This window comes from Herpailurus yagouaroundi, unplaced genomic scaffold, assembly GCF_014898765.1.
Source record: "Herpailurus yagouaroundi ecotype Mexico unplaced genomic scaffold, PumYag 100, whole genome shotgun sequence".
Taxonomy (NCBI): Eukaryota; Metazoa; Chordata; class Mammalia; order Carnivora; family Felidae; genus Herpailurus; species Herpailurus yagouaroundi.
This window is the reverse complement of record NW_024412391.1, coordinates 227,588-253,848: the sequence shown is the minus strand read 5'-3', so window position 1 is coordinate 253,848 and position 26,261 is coordinate 227,588. Positions and strand designations below refer to the sequence as shown.

At 60.4% G+C, this 26,261-nt stretch overlaps 2 protein-coding genes across 7 annotated transcripts in view; one reads left to right on the top strand and one right to left on the bottom strand.

Moving 5' to 3' along the window:
• Positions 1–1,473: 1,473 nt before the first annotated feature.
• On the bottom strand, positions 1,474–10,707 carry ZNF467 (zinc finger protein 467). Of its 6 annotated transcripts, none has more exons than XM_040471651.1 (6): positions 10,209–10,704; positions 8,254–8,364; positions 7,865–7,941; positions 7,282–7,398; positions 6,384–6,497; positions 1,474–3,536 (listed from the first exon to the last, which is right to left on the bottom strand). In XM_040471651.1, the coding sequence occupies exons 3-6, from the start codon at positions 7,896–7,898 to the stop codon at positions 2,035–2,037; spliced, it is 1,767 nt and encodes a 588-aa protein (XP_040327585.1). In that variant the 5' UTR covers positions 7,899–7,941; positions 8,254–8,364; positions 10,209–10,704; the 3' UTR covers positions 1,474–2,034. The 6 variants fall into 6 exon arrangements, with proteins under 6 accessions (XP_040327585.1, XP_040327589.1, XP_040327584.1 ...); XM_040471655.1 differs by lacking the exon at positions 8,254–8,364 and adding an exon at positions 9,981–10,038 and having other exon boundaries at positions 10,179–10,527; XM_040471650.1 differs by lacking the exon at positions 10,209–10,704 and adding an exon at positions 9,981–10,040.
• An 875-nt stretch (positions 10,708–11,582) lies between these two features.
• Positions 11,583–26,261, top strand: part of LOC121028959 (SCO-spondin-like) — a gene marked incomplete at its 5' end in the record, with an annotated part of 55,495 nt that continues 40,816 nt past the window's right edge. Inside the window, 29 exons of the mRNA XM_040473052.1 lie at positions 11,583–11,699; positions 13,492–13,796; positions 14,095–14,177; positions 14,292–14,471; positions 14,726–14,970; positions 15,070–15,169; positions 16,132–16,290; positions 16,378–16,457; positions 16,937–17,089; positions 17,321–17,492; positions 17,695–17,935; positions 18,238–18,382; positions 19,262–19,379; positions 19,465–19,640; positions 19,723–19,950; positions 20,154–20,319; positions 20,550–20,784; positions 21,536–21,725; positions 21,868–21,962; positions 22,152–22,408; positions 22,726–22,860; positions 23,492–23,688; positions 23,819–23,946; positions 24,034–24,143; positions 24,472–24,621; positions 24,753–24,846; positions 24,941–25,110; positions 25,325–25,558; positions 25,767–25,988. Of these exons, the coding sequence (XP_040328986.1) occupies positions 11,583–11,699; positions 13,492–13,796; positions 14,095–14,177; positions 14,292–14,471; positions 14,726–14,970; positions 15,070–15,169; positions 16,132–16,290; positions 16,378–16,457; positions 16,937–17,089; positions 17,321–17,492; positions 17,695–17,935; positions 18,238–18,382; positions 19,262–19,379; positions 19,465–19,640; positions 19,723–19,950; positions 20,154–20,319; positions 20,550–20,784; positions 21,536–21,725; positions 21,868–21,962; positions 22,152–22,408; positions 22,726–22,860; positions 23,492–23,688; positions 23,819–23,946; positions 24,034–24,143; positions 24,472–24,621; positions 24,753–24,846; positions 24,941–25,110; positions 25,325–25,558; positions 25,767–25,988 (4,885 nt within the window). The remainder of the gene's footprint in view (positions 11,700–13,491; positions 13,797–14,094; positions 14,178–14,291; positions 14,472–14,725; positions 14,971–15,069; positions 15,170–16,131; positions 16,291–16,377; positions 16,458–16,936; positions 17,090–17,320; positions 17,493–17,694; positions 17,936–18,237; positions 18,383–19,261; positions 19,380–19,464; positions 19,641–19,722; positions 19,951–20,153; positions 20,320–20,549; positions 20,785–21,535; positions 21,726–21,867; positions 21,963–22,151; positions 22,409–22,725; positions 22,861–23,491; positions 23,689–23,818; positions 23,947–24,033; positions 24,144–24,471; positions 24,622–24,752; positions 24,847–24,940; positions 25,111–25,324; positions 25,559–25,766; positions 25,989–26,261) is intronic.

Below are 26,261 nucleotides of genomic sequence, written 5' to 3'. Positions count from 1 at the left end.
GCTGCTGTAGGGTAATCAGTCATCAAGCAGAAACCAGGTCAACATCACCGCCCTCCACCTCCCTCCTCTCCACACTGGTCAACACACCCTGCACCAGCTGCTTGGTAAATGTCTCTAATCTTTTACTTCTCTCCATCCCTTCTGACATAGCATGGTCCACAGTCACCAGCACCTGTCACCTGGATTGCTAATGTGCAGGTCTCGAGTCTCGTCCCCTCCAGCCAGCCCATCCTCTACAGGTAGCCATCTAAAACGCATCCATGTGGGGGTGCCTGGGTGGCTCAGTCAGTTAAGCGCCCGACCTCAGGCTGCGATCTCGCGGTTTGTGAGTTCGAGCCCCGCATTGAGCTCTGTGCTGACAGCTCGGAGACTGGAACCTGCTTCGGATTCTGTGTCTTCTCCTGTCTTTGCCCCTCCCCTGCTCATGCTCTGTCTCTCGATAATAAATAAACGTTAAGAAAAAAAAATTTTTAATGCATCCATGTAAATGTCATCCTATTCCTGCCCTGCCCAAACCCCCTCCACGGCACCCACTGCCCCTGGATAAAGTCTGAACTCCCTCATCTGTGCTAAAGGCTTTCCTAGTCTGCTCATCCTCTCTTTCTCGGGCCTCTCCTTCAATGCTCATTCTATGCTCTGGCTGTGCTGGGCTTTGGACCTCTGCATACACTGTCCTCTCCAACCTCCACCTTCATCTGGCAACTCGTGCTCATTCTTCAGGCCTCGCGTTAGAGGTGTCCTCTCTTGCAAACCTCCCTTGACCTTTGCTAGATTTTGGACCTTCCCAGGTGTCTTGGATGCCTCACCACATGCTCCCAAAGCCCTCTGGGCTCACCCTACCCTAGAATTCTTACATTTCCTGCAAGTTTGTCTGTCTTGCTTAGTATTGTTTCCCAGTGCCCAGTGTAGTGCTCGACACGTCGTAGGCACCCGATAAGTATTTGCTAGGATTGTTTTTGGTGATGGAAATCGCCTCAGCCCTCATCGACACCAACGATCTTGTAACAAGAAAGCAGAGGCCCAGAAAAATGAATGCTCTGCCCCCAATCCTACGAGAGGCACAGGAGGGGTCAGACCCAAGCCTTCACCATGCCCAGCGTGTTCCCCATCATCCTACCCTCCCCTTCCCCACCAGCCAGCCTGCCCAGTTGCACAAGCACAGCTACAGAGACGTTTGGATCAAGCGTCCGTCATGGAGACAGAATTTAGGGGAAATGGTGATGGAAAAGCAACCTTCGTCTGCTGTTGATGTCCTTCCTCACGCTGCCAGGCAGGGTGGCAGGTGGGGCTGCTGTTTCCAGATCCCCTTGGGAGAGCTCCAGGACCCAGGGTGGCCGCTGTCTCCATGGGAATGGCCAAAGGGCACCCGGCCCCTCTGTGCATCTCCTACAGGTCTAGCGTCAACACCTGCCATGAGAAATCTATGTTAATGTTTCTTCCATCAAATGTTTGAGTAAGAACCAGGGAGCAGGATAGTGGTTTAGCAGTGAGCGATATTATATTTTCATTTGGTACCGCCCATGACCAGCACCTGGCTAAATTTAGCTCACCCAGGATAGGAAGGGATGGTCCTCTGTGGGAGAACTAAGGTGGGGTGGTGGGTTCCCACCCTGTGCTCATTTAACAGCCCTGGACCCTTCTATTTTAATTTTAATGACACTTTTAGTACACAGATAACCATTCTTTCGCCCCCCCCCCCCCGTAGAGGTTCCTGACCCAGTCAGCTCTTGGTCATGCGCGCAGCGCACGTGTGTGCGTAGGGGCGTGTCCAAGAAATGTCTGCTTTCCGAAGGGGTCCGTGGCTGGGAGTCTTCCCAGGACTCAGGCCTGAACTGTTCCCGGCAAGGGTTCGTTATGAGCACCGTCTTAGTCTCAATGTCCAAACCGGTTACCCTCTCCCAACTTCTCTCCAGCAAGAGACGGAGGGAAGAGCAGCCGTCAGGGGCCCAGGCCGTCGTGCTCACTGCCCAGAAGATCTCCGGCCTGGGTCTCTCCAACCAGCGAGCCAAGGAAGGGTCCCGACGAGAACCAGGCTCAGAAGAAGAGCGGGGGCGCTGCCACCTCTGTGGGAGTGGGCCAGGCTGGGGCCGAGAGGTCGGCGTCGGAGGCCGGGTGGGCGGCTTCGCCGTGGATGCGCTGGTGCCGCACCAGGTGGGTCTTGCGGCTGAAGCTCTTGCCGCACTGCGGGCAGGAGAAGGGGCGGGAGCCCGTGTGGATGGCCTGGTGGCGCACCAGGTTGGTCTTGGAGCTGAAGCTGCGGGCGCAGACGGCGCAGGCGTGGGGCCGGCTGCCCGTGTGCACCGCCTGGTGGCGGCCCAGGTGCGACTTGCGGCTGAAGCGGCGGCCGCACTGCGCGCAGGCGAAAGGCCTGGCGCCGCTGTGGGCGCGGGAGTGGGCGACCATATTGGGCCTCGAGCCGAAGCGGCGGCCGCACTGCGGGCAGGCGAAGGGCCGCTCGCCCGTGTGCACCCGCTGGTGCCGCGCCAGGTGCTGCCCGTGGGCGAAGCCGCGCCCGCAGTCCTGGCAGAAGAAGGACCGCTCGCCCGCGGGGGCGCCCTGGGTCGCCGGTGTGCCTCCGGGCGCGCAGGCCGAGGGCTCGGCGGCGGCGGGGTCCACGGTCGTACCCAGGGCGCACTCGTCGCAGCCAAAGGGGCGCCCCTCGCTGCGGTGCAGACGCTGGTGCGTGGCGAGGTTCTTCTTCCAGCCGAAGCTCAGGCCGCAGTCGGAGCAGGAGAAAGGCTTGGGTCCGGGAGGGGACGGGGTGGGGGACGGGGCGGGGGAACCCGGCGAGGCGGGCGCGTCGGGCGAGGGCGGGGCGCGGCCGGCCGCCTCGTGCACCCTCTGATGCCGCACCAAGTGCTGCTTGTGCGTGAAGCTGCGCGAGCACTGCGCGCACTGATAGGGCCTCTCGCCGGTGTGGATGCGCTGGTGGCGGATCAGGTGCGTCTTTTTGCGGAAGCGCTTCTCGCACTCGGTGCAGGGGTAGGGCCGCTCGCCCGTGTGCGTCTTCTGGTGCGAGCCCAGGTGTATCTTCTGGCTGAAGCGCTTGCCGCACTCGGCGCACGGGTAGGGCCGCTCGCCGGTGTGCGTGCGCAGGTGGCGGGTCAGGTGGGCCTTCTTGCTGAAGCGCTTGTCGCACTCGGAGCAGGGGAAAGGCCGCTCGCCGCGGTGGCTGCGCTGGTGCAGCAGCATGTGCGCGCGCTGCGTGAAGCTGCGGCCGCAGTCCGGGCAGGCGCAGGGGCCCTCGCCGCGGTGCAGCCTCTGATGCAGCCGCAGGGTCAGCTGGTCCCGGAACCGCCGCTCGCACTCCCCGCAGCCGTAGGGCTTCTCCGAGGTCGGGGCCCACCCGACCAGCGCCAGTCCACCCAGTGTCCCCGGGGCCCCCGGCTCCAGCTTGTACGCGGCGGCCAGAGGCCCCAAGTCCGGCGCGGGGAAAGGGCCGGGGAGTAATGAGAGGTGTTGGGGCCATTCGACCTCCTCTTCTGCCTCCTGATCCTCCTCCTCCACCTTCACCTTGCGAATCATCCACTCGTCCCCTGAAAAGTCAAGACAAGAGGAGCCAACGAAGCCCCACTTTTATTTATGCAATTTTTTTTTTTTTTTTTTTTTTTCCAATAAGACCACCACTTCTGGAGCCCCAGAAGCCCCAGAAGCTCCAGCACTTCTGGTGCCAGAAACCTGGCTTCTGTTCTCTCCACTCTACTTCTAGGGAACGACCACATCCAAAGGTCACCCTTCAGTCCTCGTCCTTGGTTCTCTGCAGCCAGGGACGCTGGTACTCCAGTCCCCCACCCCGTCCTGGGAGCTTTCTCCTAGGTCTCCATGTGGTTGAGGAGTTTCCCCTGTCCCTGCAGAAGGCACTGCTTACTCTTGTGCCCCCTGAATATAAATGTTGCTCAAAGTTCAGGCCTTAGGCTTCACACTGGGGTCATCTGCTTGCGTTGGCTACCCCAGACCTTCCACTCCTTTCTAGAACCACAGTCTCCCATCAGCTGAGCAGCCCCAGCCCCCTTTGGGGTCCTGCAAATTGGCTGCAGCTCAGCAGGCTTATCACCAAACAGCTGACCTTCTCAGACCTACCCCGGTGACTTTGCCATCGGGACTACAGCCTTGTTCTCCCAGTCACTGGTGTTGGAACCTTGGAAGCTCAGCTCTCACCTTGGAGCCTCCCTTGATCTCTCCCTTTCAGTGGCCACTGAGGAGCTCTGTCTGCCTTCCTCTTGCTTCTCAAGGCTCCCCCTGCCTCTAACTCCATTCTTGCCTCTGGGGCCAGGTGGGAAAGCCCCCGTTTAGGATGAAGGGGATGGAGTTTACAGGAGTTGGGGAACCAGAGAAGAGTGCCAACCTCTGGAGAAGCAAGGGGGGGGGCCCTCTGGGGTAGCAGGTTTGAGGTGCGTCCCACTGGAACTTTGCCTCTCTTGGGCACTGCAATGGTCCAGCCAAGAGAAAAGAGCTCAGGGCCCAGATTGGGAGTGTCTACTTGGGTTCTCTTCTGCCACTAGTCATTAGTGTGACCTTGGTTAACTTACCTCTGTTACCTCTTTGAGCTCGGTGTACTAGTTTGCTTAAGCATAAGGGTTGTACTGGTTCGTGGTTTCTAATAATCTCCTGGGGACTTTTACAAAATGCATCCATGGGAGCAGGGTGCATGAATCTGTTCTCTTTCTTTAAAGCTCGCAACGTGGGGGGCCCTGGGTGGCTCAGTCGGTTAAGTGTCTGACTTCGGCTCAGGACATGATCTCACAGTACGTGGGATGGAGCCCTGTGTGGGGCTCTGTGCTGACAGCTCAGAGCCTGGAGCCTGCTTTGGATTCTGTCTCCTTCTGTCTCTGCCCCTCCCCCGCTCACGCCCTCTCTCAAAAATAAATAAATAAACATTAAAAAAAATACTAATAAATAAAGCTCCCTAAGTGATTCTTGTTTAAGAACCATTGAACCAGATGATCTGAGTTCCTGTCTGGCTCTGAAGGTCTGTAATAGCCTGAGCACTGGTTACATTACACATGAACTGCCAATTAGATTTCCTCCCAGTGTCTTTCACGGATCCATCCGTTCCAGACAACTATTTATCCTATTGTGATATTGCTTTCGTTTTCATTATGCCACTCTTCTACTCAAGAACCATCAAGAGCTCTCTGTTGTTTACAGGATGAAGTAAGTTCTAGCTGCATCTGAGCTTCACCTCCCACCCCCCGCCCCCAGTCCAACTTTCTCACCACCCCCACACGTAAACCCTCCCCGGCAGCCAGGCAGGTCTGCTCGAATCCCAGCCACGCGTCACCTTTTCTGTGTTAAAGTCTCTTCTCAGCCTAGAATGTCTTCCCATCCTCTACCCCACCCCCATCAGAGCTGAAGTCTAGCCTACACCTCCCTCAAAATGTAGCACAAATCAACAAAATCTTTGACAAACCAACGCACGAGGATCTCTTACGTAAACACCTATAGCACTTATTGTTATAAGTTCCTTGTGCTGTTACACTTCCTTGTGATCTGGCCTTATTGTTATTTGTTTAATCCTTTATTCTAGTTCATATTAGTGTCATCTCAACTAGATTGTAGCTTCCGAAAGGCAGACGTCTTGTGTTCCGTGTCTTTACGTGGCTAACAAAAGCGAGGATTGCCACCATTTATCGAATGCCAACTATAGATGACACACTGTCTATATGCTGTTCACCAGCCACGAGGTTACTCTTTTACCTGCTTACAGGTGAACAAACAGGCTGGAGGTGAAGTAGCCTATCTAAGATCACCGGGTAGTAAATGTGGAGCAAGGATTCAAACCAGGTCTGTGTCAGCCTACAGGCAGTCTCCTTGCCTTCTGCCTAACACAGCCTAGACCTAGTAGGCACTAGAGAAACCCCTGGAATACGGAATAAAGGACATCACTCAGGCGGAAGGCGATAAGTTTGGTGGTGGCGGAAGGGCGTGGTGGCAGTATTGTGGAGAGAGAATCAGCTGTTTGATCGCCCTGGGTATGGGGGGATGACTCCGGGACAACATATTTGGAGCATTTGGGTCCACTGAGATCCGTGGAGATTTGGGGGAAGGAGCCTGTCCGGGACAATGTCTTCAAGTGAACGGTAATTTAAGTCATCCACAAGTAGGCACTTAGGGGGAGGTAAGAGGGCAAGTTAAGACTTCCGGAGGATGTTGAGGCGAGGGTCAGTTTCTCTGGGTGACCAGCCTCGCTGATTCCTGTTGTCTGTGACGTGGACCTCTCTCTGGGGGCTGAGGCTCTGCAGCAGAAAGGTGCCAGGAACTAATTCGTCTTAGGTTGGAAGGGGCTGGAGTGGCCGCCTCATCAGAGACCAGCCCGGGAGTTTACAAGTCCCCTGTCCCCTCTGCCTGGGCCCCTGGCGGGCTCGAGAAGTGGGAGGACTCACCTGGGCAGGAGCTCGGGGGCTCAGCCTTCTGTGGTGCACATGCCTGGCCTCCTCTGCAGGGAGCTTCAGCTTCTTCAGTTTGGGCACCTTCCTCTGGTCTGGGGGCCTCGTGCCCTGGCAGAGAACAGGCCACCTCAAGGACTCCAGAGACATCACAGATGGACAGAGGTCCCCACCGGTGCTATCACGGGGGGGCTTTTGAAACCCCAGTCCCAGCCTGACTGGCAGGATTGTGTCCCACATCCTACCTGCAGGGACTGAATTCTCCCCTGGGCCGGGGGAGGGGGGGGGGGGGGGAGCCTCTGCAGCCTCTGGTTCCTCCAAGCAGGGCAGCTGCAGAGGCTGTGCGGGTTGCAAGAGCCACAGCTGTGAGGAGCTTCTGGAATATGTGTGTGAGATAGTGGAAGCAAGGAAAGGTCACTACCCTGAGGCTTACGGGAGACTCTCAGGAGGAGGGCCGCAGACCCACCAGACGGACCCGAGTTCCAGGCAAATCATTGCAGAAGATCAGAATGTCAAAAAGCCAGACACAGGCCTGCTTGAGGCAGCCACCTCCCTCACCTCTTCCAAATCTTGCTCAAATCTCACTTCCCAGTGGGGCCTCCTCTCACTCTCACTATTTAATCCTGCAGCCTGCCCCACCCCCACCTCAGGCTCCCTCCCCCCCCCAGCACTTATCCCCTTCTGATATGTGCTATATGTGTGCTGTACTTTATAAGTACACTTATTTTTATATTTGCTGACTCTCTGGCCTCATTAGGATAAGCTCCCTGAAGGTAGGGATCTTTGTCTATTTGGTCGCTGAGGTTTTCCAAATAACGAGAATAGCACCCTGGCACTTGAAGAAGGAAAGGTAGATTCTACCTGAGCCACTGTTCATGGTCCCCCACCTACTTACCTGAGCATGTGCCCAGCACGCTGTCTTCCCTGGGAGGGGACATCTGCTCCTGGGTATTATGGGACCCTTCCCCAGGCTCACTTTGGGGGGCCATCTCAGGCTGTCCCACAGAGAACCCTGTTACAGGTGGAAGGATAGGACTAGGTAAAACATTCAGTACAGAACAGGAGACAAAGAAAGGGGCTCTCCCCCTTCCCCAAAAAGCCAAGGGGCTTTTTCCAACTTGCCCAGGAAGGTAGGGTCTCTAGCCAGCAAGACAGGGGATAGACAGGCTCCCCAGCAGCCTGGCCAGGTATCCACCTCAGCCCCTTTGCATGGAGTCAAGGGCAGGTGAAGGAAGAGATAATAGGTCTAAATATCTGTGCTCTGTTGAGCGCACATGTATGCACGCAGTCCCACACAACCTCCACAGGGCCAGGCATTCAAATATACCCTGGTAAAACGGAAAAGGATGCTGCCCTAAAGGCCCCACTGGTCCCTGGGGTCTCAGGATTGCAGTCTGAACTGTAGGGACACAGCGGGCCTAGCATGCCCCCGAATCCTGCCTCCCACCACCCAAGTTCCTCGAGTGCTGCTAGCTCACCCAGGGAGCTGAGGGCCTCAAAGGTCTCTCTCATGGCAACCCAGGGTAGCTCCTCCTGGGGGAGCAGGCCACGGACCCTAAGGAGAGAACACATCCTTGTTCACATTCTTCTCTGGATAGCCTCCACCTGGGCCCTGGCTCTGCCCAACCTCTCCCCATCAGCTATCCCCAGGAGCTCCAAAGGTGATGTTCCCAAGTACTGGTAAAGGGGAAAGAGGGAAGATGGGTTTCAGAAAGCAAAGAGATCTTTGAATGCCGAGGAGAAGGCCTTGAAGCCATTTCTGCAAGCTCTGGTGGGCTCTAGAAATCAGCGGCACCCCCACCCTCACCTGGCGGGTCTCTGAACCAGGCCCAGCCCTCCAGTGCTCCCCACCCCACAGTGCCCTTGCCTGGGGACTTCAGGAATCAATCGATTCTCTGCGCAGAGGGTGGGGAGTGAAGACCAGGGTGGGGAGTCGGGAACTTCATCTCCTGGGCCCTCCAGCTGTCACTGCGGGGAGCTGGTGAAATAGGAGCCAGCCGCGGGGTTGGGGGTGGGAGGCGGAGGTGAGTGTCACCATTGGGCAACTGGTGGGGGAGGCCCTCTGAGGAGGGTCTTTGCTGAAGGCAGGAAATGGCTCCGGCTTCCTCTCCCCAAAACCCTACCTCAAAACCACCGCCCTCCCCCTCAGGGCTTCCCTGGCAGGGACACCCCGCCCCCGAGCCCCTTCAATGCTCCTCCCCCGGCGGGTTCCCTGCCCCTCCCCCAGCAGACTACCCCCCCCCCACCCCCCCATTTCTGGCAGCCTTCCCTCTGCCCCTCCCTTCTCCGGCTCCCTCTGCCTTCCGCCCTCTCTCCCCACCGAAGCTGGCTGGCTCCCCGGATCCGCCCCCTGCCCCGCCCCTCCGGCTCCTCCCCCTGCTCACAGCCGGGCCAGCCCCTCCCGGCCCCCTCGGGTAGGCCCTCCCCAGCCACCGCCCCCCTGACCCTCAGCTCCGGGCCTTCTCCGCGACAGGGCTCCCCTCCTCCTCCCCCGGCTCAGGGCTGCCTTTCCCTTCCCTCCTGGTTCTCCCCGAGGCTCCATCCCCCTCCCCGGCTGCACACCCTCTCCCTTCCTTTCCCCCTCCTCTTTTCCTTCCTCCCCAACGCCGCCCTCCTCCTCCCCGCTTTTCTCCCTCACCCCGCACTCCCCTCCCCTCTCCCTCTCCTCCCCCACTCTGGTTTCCCTTCCTTCTCCTTTCCTCTCTTCACCTCAGTTCCCTCCCTCCTCTCCCCCCCTCCCCAGCCCTCCTCCCCTCTCCCCACACCATCCTCCTCCCTCCCTCCATCCCTCCCTCCTGCAGCTCGCCTTCCCCTCCGAGGCCCCCGTCTCCCTTCCCCCTTTGCCTCCCCAGCAGGCTCTCGCTTCCCTACCCTCCCGGTCCCCAGTCCCTAGAACCGCTCTTCCCCTCCCCCTTCCAGTCCGCTCCCCGAGCTCCCACCCTTGTCCCCAGGCTCCCCCGAGCCCGGGGCGTCTGCGGCTTACCGCTGGCTCAGGACCCTCGCACTGACCCTCCTCCTCCCCACCCCTGCCTCCCCACACACCTCCGCTTCCCTCCCCTCTCTCTCAGTGGGTCCCTTCCCCATTTCTGCTCCCCTCTGACTTCTACCCCCCCCTCAAGTTTTCCTCTCGACTAGACCCCTCCCGCCCCACCTCCCCGCCTCCGTTTGTTCCCTAGAGCCTCTTCAGTCCACCTCCCGGCCCCTCCCCGGGCTCACCTGTCAGCGCCCTTCTCTCCCGCCCCTCCCCAACGGCCTGACCCCTGTGCCTCGTCGCCCCCCTTCCCCCCCCCCGGCCCGCTCCCACACTCCCTCTCCTCTTTCCGGAGACTTCCCCTCGCGAGCCTCCCCCCTCCCCCCCCCCTTTCCCACCGGACTCCCACCGGGCGCCCTCACCCCAGCCTCCGCCCCTCCCTCCAGATCCCCGGTCTTCCTTCTTTTCTCCACTACCGTCACCACCCCCCAAGCCAGGCCCTCGCTCCCCAGTCCCATCCCCTCCCTTCTCCAGCCCCTGCCCCTCCCCTGCCCCTTCTTTTCCCCCCAACTCCACCCCACCCCCTCCGGCGCTCGCAGCGCCCCCACCCCCGGGGCTGTCACCTGCGCGGAGCGGGCAGTGACTGAGTGTCGGGGTAGAAGGGGCAGCAGCCGGCCGCGTCTTTTCCTCTCCCCTCCCCGCGAAGTTTCAGGGCTGTCAGTCTGTCAGTCTTTCGGGCGGTCGGCACCCGAGCTACAGGCAGCGGGCGCCATTGCGAGCAGAGCCGGCTGGGGCAGGAGGCCGGGGCGCCTGGGTCCCGCCAGCAGCGGGGGCGCCTCCACGGCCCGTACCTGGCGGGCTGGCTGGTCGGGTGTCCCCGCTGCTGGCGGGACCCAGGCGCCCCGGCCTCCTGCCCCAGCCGGCTCTGCTCGCAATGGCGCCCGCTGCCTGTAGCTCGGGTGCCGACCGCCCGAAAGACTGACAGACTGACAGCCCTGAAACTTCGCGGGGAGGGGAGAGGAAAAGACGCGGAGGGAGCGGGAGCGGGGAAGCGGCGCCCGGCAGGGGGGAGGGGAGCGCGGAAGCGGGAGGGGAGCTGCGGGGCGCCCCGTGGGGGAGGTAGGGGCAGGGGTGTGCTGGAGTGGGGTCGCGGGAGGGCGCACAGCCGGGTTAGGCGGGCAGGTGACGGTGCGGAAGGACGACGGCCCCGAGGAGGTGATGGAAAGTGGAAGCCTAGGAAGGGGGGGGGGGAGAGAAGAGGGGGAAGGGAAGGGAGGAGTGTGGGGGGAGGGGGTGGAGGAGGGAGAGGAGGCAGGGAGGAAGGGCAAGCGGGCTGCGAGGGAGGGTGCTCACAGGCGCCGAGGGAGGAGCCAGGGGAAAGGTGGAGCGCGGGGGGAGGGGGTGCGGTGAGGAGTTGGGGAGGGGGAGAGGAGGGGGCGTGCTCGGGGGAGGGGGGCGGGGGGGGGGGTTGGTTTTTTTAAATGGGGGGCCCCCCCCCCCCCCCCGGGAGCGTGTCAGCGCGGCGCCTCGCTGTGGGATTGAGTCCACGGACTGTCGGTCTGTGGGGTTGGTCTGGGAAACTCCGACCCGCCCCTGCTCTTGACCCAGATTCCACCTGGGTCCACACAGAGCCACAACCACGGACCCCGATTTCGGGGGACCCGGTCCGACACCCGCGTCGCGATCCGGGTCCCTTGGGGCAGCGAGGGGTGGCCGAAGGAGACTGAGCTGGGCCCCAGTGCCTGCGGAGAACGGGCCTTTTGAAGTAGAAATTGGGGTGGGGGCTTTGAGCCAGGTCCCCAGGGAGAAGGCGGCGCTGGATCGCAGGCACCAGGGGGTGAGGCGGGAGTGGGGCTGGGCGGGGACTTCGAGGGCGGGGTCCGGGGGGAGGGGGCTGCCGAGTGGGGAAGAGTTCTTTGGGCGGGGTGGGGGCTGGCCCTCCTCCTGGCCTGGAAACCTGTACCAGTTAGGTGTGGAGGGATGCCCTCAGCCCTCAGATCCGCTCCTGGAGGGACTTGGGGGTCCCTGCCCCGGGTTATGATGTTTTTCTTTGGCCTTGCCACCCGGGCACCTGACTCTTCCTGAAAGCTCCTCACATCCTGTGCTCCAGGAGCTGAAACGTGGGCTGGTTATTCCAGGCGCCCTCTCCCTAATCTCTTTCTCCAATCTCCCCTGGCTTCCAACTTTCTCCCTCCTGCCCCCTTTAGGGGAAAGGGGGATTGTGACTTGGGTTTCTTTTTCCAATCCAAGCGCAGCCTCATCAGCTGTGGTTAGAATCCAAAGCTGGGAATGTAGTCCTTGGAAGAGAAGCACGGCACACAGCAGGGACACCGTCAATATTGGTTGATGTTTAGGAGAGTCGTGGGAGCAGGTGGCACCTAGAAGAGCAGGGGGCATCTTGGAATCAGCTGGGAAACACTCTCTGACCTCCTGGATGGGCTGCTTCAGGAGTCAGTGCCTAGCCCGCTCACGGCCCTGGGAGTAGAATGTGTCACTGTGTGCTAGGGTGGGGCATGAGCACCTGTCTGCCCTTGTGAGACCTGCATCAGGGGTATAAGCATGGGAAGCAGCAGGGGGAGAGTGTATAGGGTACATGCGTGAGAGACTGGGAACAGAAACATGTCCATGGCTGGGCCCTGGTCTTTTCTGAGCACCCCACTGAGAGATCCCTGAGGAACTCTGAACCCTCTTTGGGCTACAGGACCAATGGTAGGCCCAGGAGAAATGCCTAGCATGGCTCTGGTTCCCAGCAGCCTCCTTGCCCCAGGTGGGGTAACTGTGTGAGATGCTCAGTGGGACAGCAGGGGGGGGGGGGGGAAATCTAAGGCCCAGGGGATGGAATCTAAGGCCCAGGCCACATTCCAGCCTGGGTGTCCTAGGAGCTGGTAACCAAGAAGTAACCAGGATTCACCCAGGCCACCTGCTGCCCCAACCGGATGCTCAGATTATCCCCATCCGGCTGCCTTGCCCCCAGGGCTGGGGGGGCTGGCTTCCAGCCCCTTCTGTCTCCTACCCTCCCTCCCTACTTCCTACCCAAGCCGCTCCTCCACTCCTCCCTGAGGCTTGCTGTGCTCCCCTGCCCAGGCTTCCTGATTCTGGACCCTAGGAGACTCTCTTAGGAGACCAGGGTGAAAGGTGAACCCAGCCAGCCACACATAATCACCCCCAGTAAGAAGTCAGATCACTGAGAAAAGGGCACATATTCTCCCTCTATCTCTGCACAGTCCAACCAGCCTGGAAACTCAGCTCCTTCTGTTCACTGGTCCAGGCTTCACGGGTGCTTAGTGGGAGAAAGGGCAGGAAGAGGCAGGAAAGGGGGCAGGGAGAGACTCATAAAATCAGAATTTTAGGGCTGGAAGACCATATCAGTCATTTGGCACAATAACTCTTAACCATTTTGTGGGGTCATAGTTCCTCTTGAGAATTTAATTTACAGTTAAGGAACTATCCTCAGAAATGTGCACGTACACGATATCAAAGTAGAGCCCCTGAGTCCCACCCAAGCATCCCTGGGAAGCCCCTGAATTTTTTATTAGCAAAGAAATTATGGCTCAGAAAGAGAGGGTGGCTTGTCCAGAGTCCACGTTAATTTGTGGTATAGCCTGAGGGTGGAAAAATATCAGAGGCTCCGAGTGTCTGGCTGTGTGGCCTGGGGCACATGCACTCCCCCACTGAGCTCACACACACACACACACACACACACACACACACACACACAAGGGCCGGAAGGGGACTGTTTCCAGGGAGAACTGGCCTCTGAGGGGATTGTGCAATGTGCAGGCAGGTCCAATCTGGTTCCGAGCAGCTGGTGCCCCAGGGCATGGGGCTGAGATAAAGCTTCCCCAGTCCCATGGGCCTCGCTGTCACTGTCTGGGCTGCCTTGGACACATTGACACCCGGCTGAAGTAGACCGTGGTGTGGGGCGGGGAAGGCCAGCACTGGCCTTTCTGCTCACTGGCCACAGCCATCACCTTCCCCAAGCCCAAGCCTCTTAGTCCCCCAGAGGTGACGTGGGGGGAGCATTATGCTGCTCCCTGCCCTCCTCTTTGGGATGGCATGGGCATTGGCTAACGGGTGAGCAGTCCAGCCTGGGGCCCCTCTGACTAAGATCCTTTTCACCTGCCTCATGAACAGGACCCTCTGGGGCAGCCCGACTCCCCTCCCCTCCGCTTCTTACTCCCACCCAGCCTCCTCTTCAGTTCACTGACTCTTCTGCGGGCAGGGCTTCTTGGCAACAGAAGGGCTGGGGGCAGTGGCTGTCATTCCCCATCTGTGGGCAGGCGGTGGTGCGAGCGGACGGAAACCTTCCTGGTGGAGGAGGAAGTGACCCCCCGCCAGGAGGGCCTGGTGCCTTGCACCAGCCTCTACCATTACCAGCGCCTGGGCTGGCGACTCGACCTGTCCCGGAGCGGACCTGCGGGGCTCTGTCCCATCTACAAGTGAGTGAGGGTTGGAGTCTGGGCTGGCCGCTGAGCGGCAGGGAGCAACGGAGCCAACATCCTGGGGGTGGGGGGAGAAGGTGAACTGGGTGGTGCCCTGGAGGAGCGGGCATTTGGGAAGTGGGTCTGGCTGGGCTCAGGAAGAGTGGAGGGTGTGGGGCTGGGGACAGGCAAGGAGGGGAAAGCCACTCAGAGAATAGGTGACCAGATGAAATGTCCCAGGCCATTCTCAGGGACCGGGAAGGGGCTGGGCTGAATAATTAACATCTTCTCTCTGCTGCCTGCTTGGTGGACCCAGGCCCCCAGAAACCCGGCCTGCGGCAAGGAACCGGACAGTGACGGCTTGCTGCCCAGGCTGGGGGGGCACACACTGCACTCTGGGTAAGCACCTGCTATTTGCCCGGATCTGTGGTTTCATGGAGGCTGCCTGGGGAGGGAAGCTGGGCCCAGGCTGACTGTCTGGGCCGCCCTATTCTCTCCCTCTATCCACTGCAGCCCTTGCAGAAGCCAGCCCTGGGGGCCACTGCTTTGCCACACAGCAGTGCCAGCTGCAGCCAGGCTCAGCTAATGCATCTGCGGGAAGCCTGGAGGAGTGCTGTGCTTGGCCTTGGGGACACAGCTGGCGGGATGGCAGCTCCCAGGCCTGCCTCAGCTGCCCTGGCCGACACCTCCCAGGTGGGTCTGCGGTCCTGGCAACCACTTTCTCCCCCTGCAAGGGCTACCACATAGATTTCTGGAGCTCTGGGCCTTCCTGCAGGGCCCCTGCCCACTCCCCTGTGCTCTCAGATGAGTCACCTCCCATCCTGGCCCACCAGAGGGACCATGAACTCTCCACCTGCCTCCCACTCTGGGAGAAGCCCCCTGTCCTCCTCCTCCTTCACCCTCCTACCTGCACACTCAGAGACTCACAGTCGGTGTATCTCCTCCAGGCAGTGCTCCCTCTCCAGCCTCCCTGCAGCCCCTGGTGGGGGCCGTGGCCCAGTTCTGGAGCCAGCGCCAGCAGCCGGCGGCCACCTGCACCACCTGGTCAGGCTTCCACTACCGAACCTTTGACGGGCGTCACTACCACTTCCTGGGCCGCTGCACTTACCTGCTGGCGGGCGCTGCTGATTCCACCTGGGCTGTCCACCTCACGCCCAGGGGGCATTGCCCCCAACCTGGGCACTGTCAGCTGGTGAGGGAGGGAGGGAGGGAGGGAAGACCACAGGGAGGGAGCTGGACACGGGGGAAGGCGAGCCACTGAACACCTCTTCCGCTCTGTGTCTCCCCAAAGGCCCGGGTAATGATGGGACCCGAGGAGGTGCTGATCCAGGGTAAAAATGTCTCTGTGAATGGGCAGCTGATACCTGATGGGGAGTCTCGGCTGCTCCAGGGTAAGGGAGCTGTGGGGAGCAGGAGACTGCCCAGGGCCCCATTTGTTCCCCTGGGCCAGTCTGCCTATCCCCCAGAGCAGGGGACAGCAAAAGGGGCAGTTGGGTGGGAGCCTGCTGCTCCACCCCCATTACTGTTGGGCAGTATTTGGAAATGAGGGAGCCTGCTGAGGGGCCAAGACCTCGTCTCCCACAAGCCTCTCCTGCAAGCCACCCCCACTCATCCCCTCACAGTGTGGCTTGGGGCAAGTACCTCTGCTTAACCTTTTTGGGTCTTGGGGGTACCTGGCTGCCATGGGACTCTTGATCTCAGGGTTGTGAGTTCGAGCCCCATGTTGGATGTAAAGATTACTTAAAAATAAAATCTTGGGGTGCCTGGGTGGCTCAGTTGGTTAAGTGTCCAACTCTTGATCTTGGCCCAGGTCTTGATCTCACGGTTCCGACAGATGGAGCCCTGCATAGGGCTCTGCACTGATAGCCCTCCGCCCCTTCCCCCTGCTCATGCACTCTCTCTCTCTCTCTCTCTCTCTCTCTCTCTCTCTCTCTCTCACAATGAAAAAATAAACAAAGTAACATCTTCAGAAAAGAAAAAACAAACACCTCTTTGAATCTCAGTTCCCCCTACCCCCCTCTACCAGTGCTGTGAGGAAGGGCTTTTGAGCTACTAGACGGGTCTCTGTCCCACCAGAACTTTTGCCCTGGTTTTCAGTCCATGAAGTGAAGTGGGTGGGGTTGTGTGTGCGTGCACGTGAGCTTTGTAGTTTACTTGTGAGAGCGTCCATAGTGTCCATGAAATTCTCAAGGACAGTTCCGACGGGAAACCAATCGCTTCTCCTTTAAAGGGTGTCAAGTGCAGAGCTCTCTCGAATTGTAAGAATTCCATCTCCTCTCCTTCCCCGGCAGTCTGAGCCTTGGTGTCATGGTGGGAAGAGTGGGGAGTGTGACTCCTTCCTTCTCCTGCCCAGGGCTGAGCCTGCAATGGCAAGGGGACTGGCTGGTGTTGTCAGGGGGCCTGGGGGTCGTTGTGCAGCTGGACAGGTCCGGTTCAGTCTCCGTTTCTGTGGACTACGAGCTCCAGGGACAAACTCAAGGTCTCTGTGGGGTCTACAGTGGCCGGCCTGAGGGTAAGTGGGCGTGACTTGGTTGCTGGTTTAGGAGGGAAGGAGAGACTGGAGACCCCAGACACAGCACTCTGCCTCACCCTTCCCCAGATGACTTCCTGGAGCCAGGAGGGAGACTGGCTGTGTTAGCTGCCACCTTTGGGAATTCCTGGAGGCTCCCTGACTCAGAGGTGAGACTGCAGCCCTCGGGGAGCCTGGGCTCCCTGCCCTGCTCCCCAGTTGGCCCCCCACTCCTGGCTTCTCTGACATCTTCAAGCCTCTGCTGTCTGTCTTCATCACTGGCTTTTTCTCTGGGACCAGGCCTGGCCCTCTCCCAGATCCTTGGTCTGGGGAAGGCTCTGGGTCCCGTGGAATTTAAGGTGCTGCCCATGGCATTGGGGTGAACTGACCGCCCAGGGGACACACTCAGTGACCTGGTCACTGACCAGTTTGGGTTATCAAATCTCTTGCCTGTGGGTTGATGGGACCACAACTCCCCCACACCCTACCCAGGCTTACAACTTTGTTGCCCCCAAAAGCTTCAGGATGTCTGGGCTGGTGGCCATGACAATGGGGACTTGAAGCAGCCATGAGGGTAGTAGCCACTTTCCTGGTGTCCTGGTCAATGTCCCTCATCCCAGCCCATTAACCTGACTCCAATGGTCTCTAGCCTGGGTGTCTGGATGCAGTGGAAGCGGCCCAGGGCTGTGAGGACCCCGTGAGAGGCACAGAGGCAGGCATGGAGGCTGGCCAGCTGGAGGCTGAAGCCCAGGATGTGTGCCACCAGCTGCTGGAGAGTCCGTTCAGGGAATGCCATGCTCAGGTATGGGTGGGGGTGGGGGTGGTAACCACCACCGGAGAGGCGGGGAGCAGGGGGTGCTACAGAGGTGCCAAACAGGGAATGTGGTCCTGGCATTGCTTTGTATGGATGTATGATCTCAGAGCTCCCTTCTAGTGCTCATTCTGTTTGGTTGTAAGTCAGGGCATATGATCCAAGTAAGAGGAGGGAGTGCTGCTGAGTCTGGTTGACTGAGGGCCTGTCCTTTCTCTGAAGGTCCCCCCTGCTGAGTACCACCAGACCTGCCTCTTTGCCTACTGTTCTGGGGCCCCAGCAGGCAGTGGGCGCGAGAGCCGGCGGGAGGCCGTGTGCACCACTTTGGCCAACTATGCCCAAGAGTGTGCCAAGCACCATATCCACGTGGGCTGGAGGAAGCCAGGTTTCTGCGGTAGGTCTGGAGGCTGACCCTCTTTGCAGAGGCCCTGGCCTCCCCACCCTGCGGAATTGGGAACTGACTGACAGCAGCCCTGTGGCCTTGGTTTCATGAGCGACCGGCCACCTCCTGAGCACCCCCTCCTCGGGTTGTGGCCAGCGGGGTCTGGCGGGAGGAGGGGGCCCTCGGACCTCACAGCCCACTCCTGTGCCGGCAGAGCGCCTGTGCCCTGGGGGCCAGCTGTATTCTGACTGCGCCTCGGCCTGCCCGCCCAGCTGCTCGGCAGTGGGCGAGGGAGGAGAGGGGTCCTGCCAGGAAGCGTGCGTGAGCGGCTGCGAGTGCCCGCCTGGCCTCTTCTGGGACGGCGCCCTCTGTGTCCCTGCGGCCCGCTGCCCCTGCTACCACCGGCGCCAGCGCTACGCCCCTGGGGACACAGTGCGCCAGCTCTGCAACCCGTGGTGGGTCCGCGGGCCTCGCTGGCCCTTTGGCTGGGGTTGGAAGCGCCGTGGTCCCCGCGGAGCCCTCCCTCATGCTATGTCCTTCAACCTGCCTCCTCTTGGGGGCCCCTCACAAGGGACCGGTGACCTCTCACGGCATAATTGATGGCCCCGCTTAAAGACCTGGCCAGCGACCTCCACCAGCTGACCTCCAAACCTAAGAGAGTTAGAGGGGCTGCTGGGGGAGGGGAGGGGCCACGGTGTTGGGGGCGGGAGGTCGTGAAGCTGAATCGGAGCGCGCTCCCCGCCCCGTGTGCCTACAGCGTGTGCCAGGACGGCCGCTGGCTCTGCGCGCAGGCGCAGTGCCCCGCCGAGTGCGCGGTGGGCGGGGACGGGCATTACGTCACCTTCGATGGGCGGAGCTTCTCCTTCCGCGGCAGCCCAGGTTGCCGCTCCAGCCTGGTGCAGGTGGGTAGGGGATGAGCTGCGGGAGAAGTCCTCGTGGGGTTGCTGTGGGGGGCAGGTGACTGTCAGGAAACCTCCACATAAATCAACGACAAACACAGAGTCATCCCGGGAAAAGCTGAGAGAGAACCGACTCTAGAGGGAGGATGGCTCTCCGCAGACACCTCCCCCTCCCCCCCCAAACTTCCCCTTCCGGTCTTCACCCCTCCTCGGGTTCCTGAGAATGTTCCTCTGTCATTGCCACCCTAGCCCAGGGGCACGAAGCAAAACCTATCCTCACCGTACTTTCTCACAAATGGGGCAGGCTGGGCTTATCACAGGCGGTTTCCTGCAAAACAGCCCCTGACGAAATATGGGTTCTCCTTCCTCTCCACGCCTCCCCCAATAGTTAGGTGACTTACCAAGTTCAGGTCCATAGACACAAACAGGTGTGCACATATGCCGCGGGCTCATGCAAGTACGCATAGATTTAACATGTGTATACACACAGACACACATATAGAGCACACATAGCCACAGGGAGGGAGAGGGGAGGCATCTTGCTCCAACATGGAGACACACACACATGCGTGCATACACACACACACACACACACACATTTCTACCTACTTACATACACACACATGCCTGTCCGTGCGCACAAGCGCGCACGCACACACACACAGATGATCACAAGTGTCTGCGCTTGCCAGAGTTAAGCCCTATACCTTGCAGACAGTCTGGCTGGCAAGAAGGTGGTCAGCACATGTGATGGGTGGGAGCTGACCCCAGGTGTGTGCTGTAGGTGTCCTGTGGAACAGGAAAAGGGGCAGACCAGACCCTGTCCCTGGATCCTCCCCGCCCCCACCCCCACCCCACCGTATTCCTCAACATCTGCCCCAGGACTTCTCCAAGGGGCAGCTGCTGATTGTGCTGGAGCATGGGGCCTGTGACGCTGGAAGCTGCCTCCACGCCATCTCTGTCTCCCTGGGGGACACCCACATCCAGCTCAGAGACTCAGGTAGCCCCCTCCTGCAATGTGCTCACCCCCAATCCTCATCAGCCCAGCCCTGCAGGGGCAGACCCTCACAGGCTCCCTATTCCAGGGGCCGTCCTGGTGGATGGGCAGGATGTGGGCTTGCCATGGAGTGGGCCTAAGGGCCTCAGTGTCTCCCGAGCCTCCTCCACCTTCCTACTGCTGCGCTGGCCCGGGGCCCAGGTCCTCTGGGGAGTGTCTGACCCTGCAGCTTACATCACTCTGGACCCGCGCCATGCCCACCAGGTATGCTAGGGGGCAGGTGAGTGGCTGGGCAAGGCTACTTTGGGCCCAATTTGACCGTCCCATGCCCACTCCTGTGGCCTAGGTGCAGGGTCTGTGTGGCACCTTCACCTGGAACCAGCAGGATGACTTCCTGACACCCGCTGGCGATGTGGAGACCAGCGTTGCAGCCTTTGCTAGCAAGTTCCGGGTGGCAGGCGAGGGAAGGTGCCCCTCAGAAGACAGCGCCCCACTTCCCCCCTGCAGCACCCACTCTCAGCGCCATGTTTTTGCTGAGGCAGCTTGTGCCGTCCTGCATGGCCCAACTTTCCAGGTAGCCGGATTGGGGGTGCTCCTGTTTGCACCTGTAAGGTGGGGTCAGTACCTGCTCTGCTCTCCTCTTGGGCTACTGGGAGGGCCTGGCTCCCTGCCGTGGGCAGGGCTACCGAGCACAGGGAGGTGGCAGTGGGGACCAGAGGGGATGGGGGAATCTGTGGAGGAGGAGCTGGCTCAATTTTTCCCTCCTCTCCCTGCAAGGAGTGCCAAGGGCTGGTGGACAGGGAACTGTTCCACCTGCGCTGCTTGGCAGCCGTGTGTGGCTGTGCTCCTGGCAAGGACTGCCTGTGTCCTGTGCTTGCTGCCTTGGCTCGTCGCTGTGCCCGGGAGGGTGTCCCGTCTCTCTGGAGGACCCAGACACTCTGCCGTGAGTCTGCTCAGCCAGCTAGCCCCAGGGTGCTCCTCCCAGCCCTCTTCTAGGAGTAGCCCAGAAGGATCCAAAAGCTTCGAAACAAGGGAAGGTCCCCAGGAGGGCCTCTGACCATGGCACATTGCTGAGTTTGCCTTCTTCCAGAGGCGTAGGGGGTGCGAATTCCAGAAGGGTGGGCAGACTAGCAGCAAGTTATGTCCCTGACCTGCATGTGTCTCTGTGCCCAGCGGTCCTGTGTCCCGGGGGCCAGGAGTACCAGGAGTGTGCCCCGGCGTGTGGTCAAAACTGTGGGGAGCCAGAAGACTGTGGGGAGCTGGGCAGCTGTGTGGCTGGGTGTAACTGCCCCCCAGGGCTGCTATGGGACCCCGAAGGCGAGTGCGTGCCCCCCAACTTGTGCTCCTGCCAGCTTGGAACTCAACGCTATGCTCCCGGCAGTGCCACCATGAGGGACTGCAACCACTGGTGAGGGCAGTGGTCTTGGGGGGGAAGCAAAGAGCTTGGGGGTGAAGAAATAGAGCTTAGAGAAAAGGGGCTGGGCTTGTAGCCCTGTGGGTTAGGGCACGGTATGCACACGTGGGACAACAGAGCATTGCTAGCCCTTCTGGCCTATAAAGCACTCTTGTACGTTATCTTATTTAATTTTACTGAATTCTTACAATAACCTAATAAAGTAGGAAGTGGAAGAATTGTTCCCATTCGGCAGATGAGGAAACTCAGGCTCGACTAAGGCCAGACAGCTTGCAGAGTCACACAGCTTGTTAATGATGACAGACTAGAACCTAGATCTCTGAATTCTGGATGAGTCTGGTTCAGAGGCTCTTCCAAGGATTAGGGAGAAGTAAAGGCCAGTTCTGGACCTGTGGAGTCCAGGCCAGTGGTCAGGACTTGGTGGGTGAGGATGAGACTTTAGAGAATCCCTCTCCTACCCGGGCTGGGAATGGAGTTCTTCAAGAGCCTCAGAGCCCAGAGAATGGTCCCATTGGAGCTGGGGCAGGAAAGGGTAACCATGCCCATCCCAGGTATGGCTGGTGCTGGGGGCAGCCCCACTTCCTGTGCTCGTAACTAGGGTTTGGGGGTGAGACGCTCAGGTCTCCAGAGTCAACATTAGGGGCTTGGACCTTCTGGGTTCCCGAGATTCTCCCAGGTCAGACCAGGCGCCTGGAGGTGAGTGCTCTCTTGGGCCTGCCTCTTACCTCCCTCGTGACCTCGGCAGTGTCTGCCAGGAGAGGGGCCTCTGGAATTGCACTGCTCACCGCTGTGGCCCCCAGCGGACCTTCTGCCCCCGTGAGCTTGTCTATGTCCCTGGTGCCTGCCTCCTTACCTGTGACAACCTGCGTGCCAACCGTTCCTGCCCCCCGGACAGCACAGGGAGCTGTGTCTGTCCCCCAGGCACCGTGCTGCTGGTGAGTCTGGGAGGGGGCTGCATGGGGCACCGCGGGGCCTGCTGTAACCATGGCACTGCCCTAGTCCCCTGGCTGTCTGAAACAGTGGGCGGTGGGTCAGGCAGCCCTCCAAGGTGCCCCTTTGTCCCCGGCCTCTGCCCAGAACGAACGCTGTGTGCCTCCTGAGCTCTGTCCCTGCCGTCACGGCGGGCAGTGGTACCCGCCCAACGCCACCATCCAGGAGGATTGCAACATCTGGTATGCCCCTTGGACAGGGACGATGGGTGGGGTGGGATATCCAGACTGGCCTGGGCAACGGGAGCTCTCCAGGATTCCCCCAAGCTGAGGGTCTGTCGGGAGTTGCGTGGAACCTGGACCAGGTGCATCCCCTAGATACAGCTCTGGCTTCGTGTCCTCATGACTCTGTTTCCCCACCGCCCCCCACAGTGTGTGCCAGGGTCGGCAGTGGCACTGCACGAGCCGCCAGTGCCGTGGATGGTGCCAGGCATCGGGTGCCCCCCACTATGTGACATTCGACGGGCTGGCTTTCACCTTCCCTGGAGCCTGTGAATATTTGCTGGTGCGAGAGGCCAGCGGCCAGTTCACAGTCTCAGCCCAGAACCTGCCCTGTGGGGCCAGTGGCCTCACCTGCACCAAGGCACTGACCGTGCAACTACAGAGCACCGTTGTGCACATGCTCAGAGGTGGCTGTAACATTGAAGGGTGGCATGGCCAGGGAGGGGCGTGCTGGGTGGCATCACAGTTTTGCACGGGTGACCAAGGCCCGGGGTTCCCCACTGCTTACCATCAGGGAAGTGGGGCTGGTGCTTTTCCTCTCTCCTCTTGTGTGGGAATCATAATTCTGGAAGGCTCCAAGAAATTAAGGTCCAGAGGCTTGCCCAAGGTCTCATAGCTAGAGAAGCAAAAGGAAAGGTTGGACGGCAGGCTGGTGAGGGCCTCCTGGGGATCTGGGAGCCCTTCTACTCTGAGGCAGGGCCTGAAAGCCTCTCTTCCTCCGCAGGCCGAGCAGTGATGGTGAATGGGGCCAGCATAACACTCCCCAAGGTCTACACGGGCCCTGGGCTGAGCCTGCGTCGTGCTGGTCTCTTCCTGCTACTCACAACCCGCCTGGGCTTCAGCCTGTTCTGGGATGGAGGTCAGGCCCCAACCTTAACCTTAACCATCTGACCCATGCCCACCTTAGTGTCATGAGGCTGGCTCTCCCTAAACCCTTTCTCTTCCATACGAGTGGTGGGAGTTCCCAAATCGCGCTCTTAAAATTATGTTTCTCTTCAACGTAAGAGCAACAGTGCCTCACCTAAGAGATATTTAGAAAATACCTAGTTTGGGAAAGAAAAAGTGAAAATAAATCTCCTAACATCCCACCACCCAAACCCAAGCGGTAGGCATTTTAGAAATAACTGTTACTGAGAAATCGAGGAAAACCAGGGTAACCCCTGACAGGGGAAGGAGTTGCCTGGTCGGCACAGCGAGGTTGCCCTCTGAGTCTCTGGTCACTAAGGCCTCTGGGGCTGGTGGTGTCACAGTCTGTCTTGGAGCCTGGATCCCTCCCAGAATCTGGCCTGCTGGAGAATTTCCCTGGTCCCGCTTCTGCCCTCGCCCTCCAGATCTAGGTCTCTTACCATCGCCAATCATCCTCCCAAAAGAGGGCACGAGCACCCCTTATTGGCTTGTGGTCCCTGGGCAGATGGTCAGACAGGCCCACGGAATAGCCACCCTTGTCTTCTTTCTCCACAATGCTGGCCCCTGCTGCCCCCTCTGCCCAGGCACCCGGGTCCTGGTGCAGCTGTCCCCGCACTTCCGGGGCCGTGTGTCTGGTCTGTGTGGGGACTTTGATGGAGATGCCAGTAATGACCTGCGGAGCCGCCAGGGGGTCCTGGAACCCACAGCTGAGCTGGCTGCCCACTCCTGGCACCTGAATCCTCTCTGCCCTGAGCCGGGAGAGCTGCCACACCCCTGTACCGTGAGCATGGGTGGGAATGGGGGGAGGGAGTGGGGGCAGCTACAGAAACCTGCAGGGGGGAGGATCCAGAGGCTGGGTGCTTGCAGATGGGGTCTAGCTGGTCCACGGTGTGGACCTGCTCTGCCTGCAGGTGAACGCCCACCGGGCCAGCTGGGCCCACGCCCGCTGCGGGGTGATGCTGCAGTCGCTCTTTGCCCGGTGCCATGCAGAGGTGCCCCCACAGCAGCACTACGAGCGGTGTGTGCATGATGCCTGCGGGTGAGAGGGGCGAGCCTGGGGACAGGGTGGGAATGGGTAGGTTGGGGGTGGGGAGGGCGTCCAGGGGCTGAACAATCCCTTCCACAGCTGTGATTCGGGGGGTGACTGTGAGTGTCTCTGCTCGGCCATTGCCACGTATGCAGATGAGTGTGCCCGGCATGGGCTCTTTGTGCGCTGGCGCAGCCAGGAGCTCTGCCGTGAGTGTGCCCTGCCCTGGGTCCCCGATGCCCAATCCCACTGCCCATTCCTCTCCTTCATGGGTGCTCCTCCTGGCCTGCCAGAAAGCCATGCATTCATTAAAGGGCAGATATGTGTGGTGTTCATGCTGTCGTAGATGAACCAGACGGGCAAGGTTGCTTTCCTGTAGAACTGTCATGTTGCCAACGGCCTTGGGAGGGGCTCAGCAAGAGTCTATACCGTGCACCCCGTGCCCTCCATGAGTATCCGCTTGGGCTGGCTCGCCTGCTTGTTGCATCCTGGTGCCGTTGCACCTCAGTGACCCAAGCCTCTCTCTTCTCCACCCAGCTCTGCAGTGTGAAGGGGGCCAGGTGTATGAGGCCTGTGGCCCCATATGCCCCCCCACCTGCCATGACCATGGTCCTGAACCTGGGTGGCACTGCCAGGCTGTCGCCTGCGTGGAGGGCTGCTTCTGCCCCGAGGGGACTCTGCTCCATGGTGTGTAGGGTCAGAAGAGGGGGGGGGGAGGGCCCTGGGAGGGGGAAGAGAGCCACAAGGCCCGGGTGACAAGGCTGGCACTAGGGGCCGCTGTGCCCCTTTTGCTCCAGTCTTACCCTCTGTGATCCCAGGAGGAGTCTGCCTAGAACCAGCTTCCTGCCCCTGTGAGTCAGGGGGCAGCTTTTTCCCCCCAGGGACTGTGCTGCAGAAGGACTGTGGGAACTGGTGAGTGCGGAGGGGGGTTGGCTCAGGGGAGCCCCAGGCCCCTGAGTTGCCAAAGCCCAGCGCTGTGGCTGATCCCGGGACGCTGTGTGCTCAGCACATGCCAGGAAAGTCAGTGGCTTTGCGGGAGTGGCAGGACCCGCTGTGAGGAGCCGGTGCCCGGCTGTGTGGAGGGAGAGGCCCCGTGCCAGGAGAGTGGGCACTGTGTGCCCCACGGGTGGCTTTGTGACAACCAGGATGACTGTGGCGATGGCTCGGACGAGGAGGGTGAGTGTCCTCGTCTGTGGGGGGCAGTGACTGAGTGATGGGTCTCTCCTACTGTGCGGGTGTCTCCTATGCGAAACTGAACGGCTTCCTGAGCTGCTGCTCACACCGCCGGCAGCGATGGCTGGTGGGCAGGGCTGTTCTGGTCTTTCCAGGGTCAGGGGCTTTTCTCTAGGACCCTTTGTCATCTTGCCCCTGCCTGCTTGCCCCATGCCAGGCTGTGCCACCCCAGGCTGTGGGGAGGGGCAGATGTCTTGCAGCTCCGGCCGCTGCCTGCCCCTGGCCCTGCTCTGTGACGGGCGGGACGACTGTGGAGATGGGACAGATGAGCAGGGCTGCCCGTGCCCCCACGACTCGCTGGCCTGTGCTGATGGGCGCTGCCTGCCCCCCGCCCTGCTCTGTGACGGACATCCCGACTGTCCCGACGCTGCCGATGAGGAGGCCTGTCTGGGTGGGTGGTCTCCGCTCTGGACTCCAGTCCACAAGGCACCCCCCTCCCAAAGGCTTGTCTTGGGAGCCCCAACCTTCCTGCCTCCCCTCCTCCACCAATTCAGGCTCCTGCTGGGAAGCCGGCACCTGTAATGTGTGCACAGGGGCACCCCAAACAGTGGGATTACAGGGCAGTGTTTGGGACCAGCTCCTCCTTTCTCTGGCTGCAGGGCAGCTGAATTGCACTCCTGGGGAGGTGTCCTGTGTCGATGGCACCTGCGTGGGGGCCATCCTGCTGTGTGACGGAACCTGGGACTGCCCAGATGGAGCCGATGAGGGACCCGGGCACTGCCCCTTCCTTTCGCTGCCCACTCCCCCGGCTGGCACTTTGCCGGGCCCCTCCGCTGGCTCTGGGGAGACTGCACCAACTCCCCTGGCCAGTGCCAGCCCTGGTGAGTGTCCTGGACGAAAAGGGGTAAGAAAACTGCAGTCCCGAGGCCTGGGACAGAAGAGTGGGGAGGGCGCCTCAGAGGGAGGCATTGGGGCATGGGGGCTGGCACAGACGCAGCCTCCTGAAGACACCAGAATGCACAAAGGGAAGGGGGTTTAAGAGGGACTGGAAGAGTCCAGATCTTACTTGCGGACATGCCCCCACGCCCCCAACCGCTGAGGTGAGGTGGTTGGGGTGGTCAGTGGAATGCCTGGACGAGAGGAGAGGTTTTGGG

Bases quoted from the DNA above. Each gene is read 5' to 3' on its own strand.
- ZNF467 (XM_040471651.1), bottom strand. From the start codon at position 7,898: ATGAGAGAGACCTTTGAGGCCCTCAGCTCCCTGG. The intron at 7,399-7,864 runs GTGAGCTAGCAG...CACCTGTAACAG, and splicing joins TGAGGCCCTCAGCTCCCTGG to GGTTCTCTGTGGGACAGCCT. The intron at 3,537-6,383 runs GTGAGTCCTCCC...TTGACTTTTCAG, and splicing joins GCCCCCGAGCTCCTGCCCAG to GGGACGAGTGGATGATTCGC.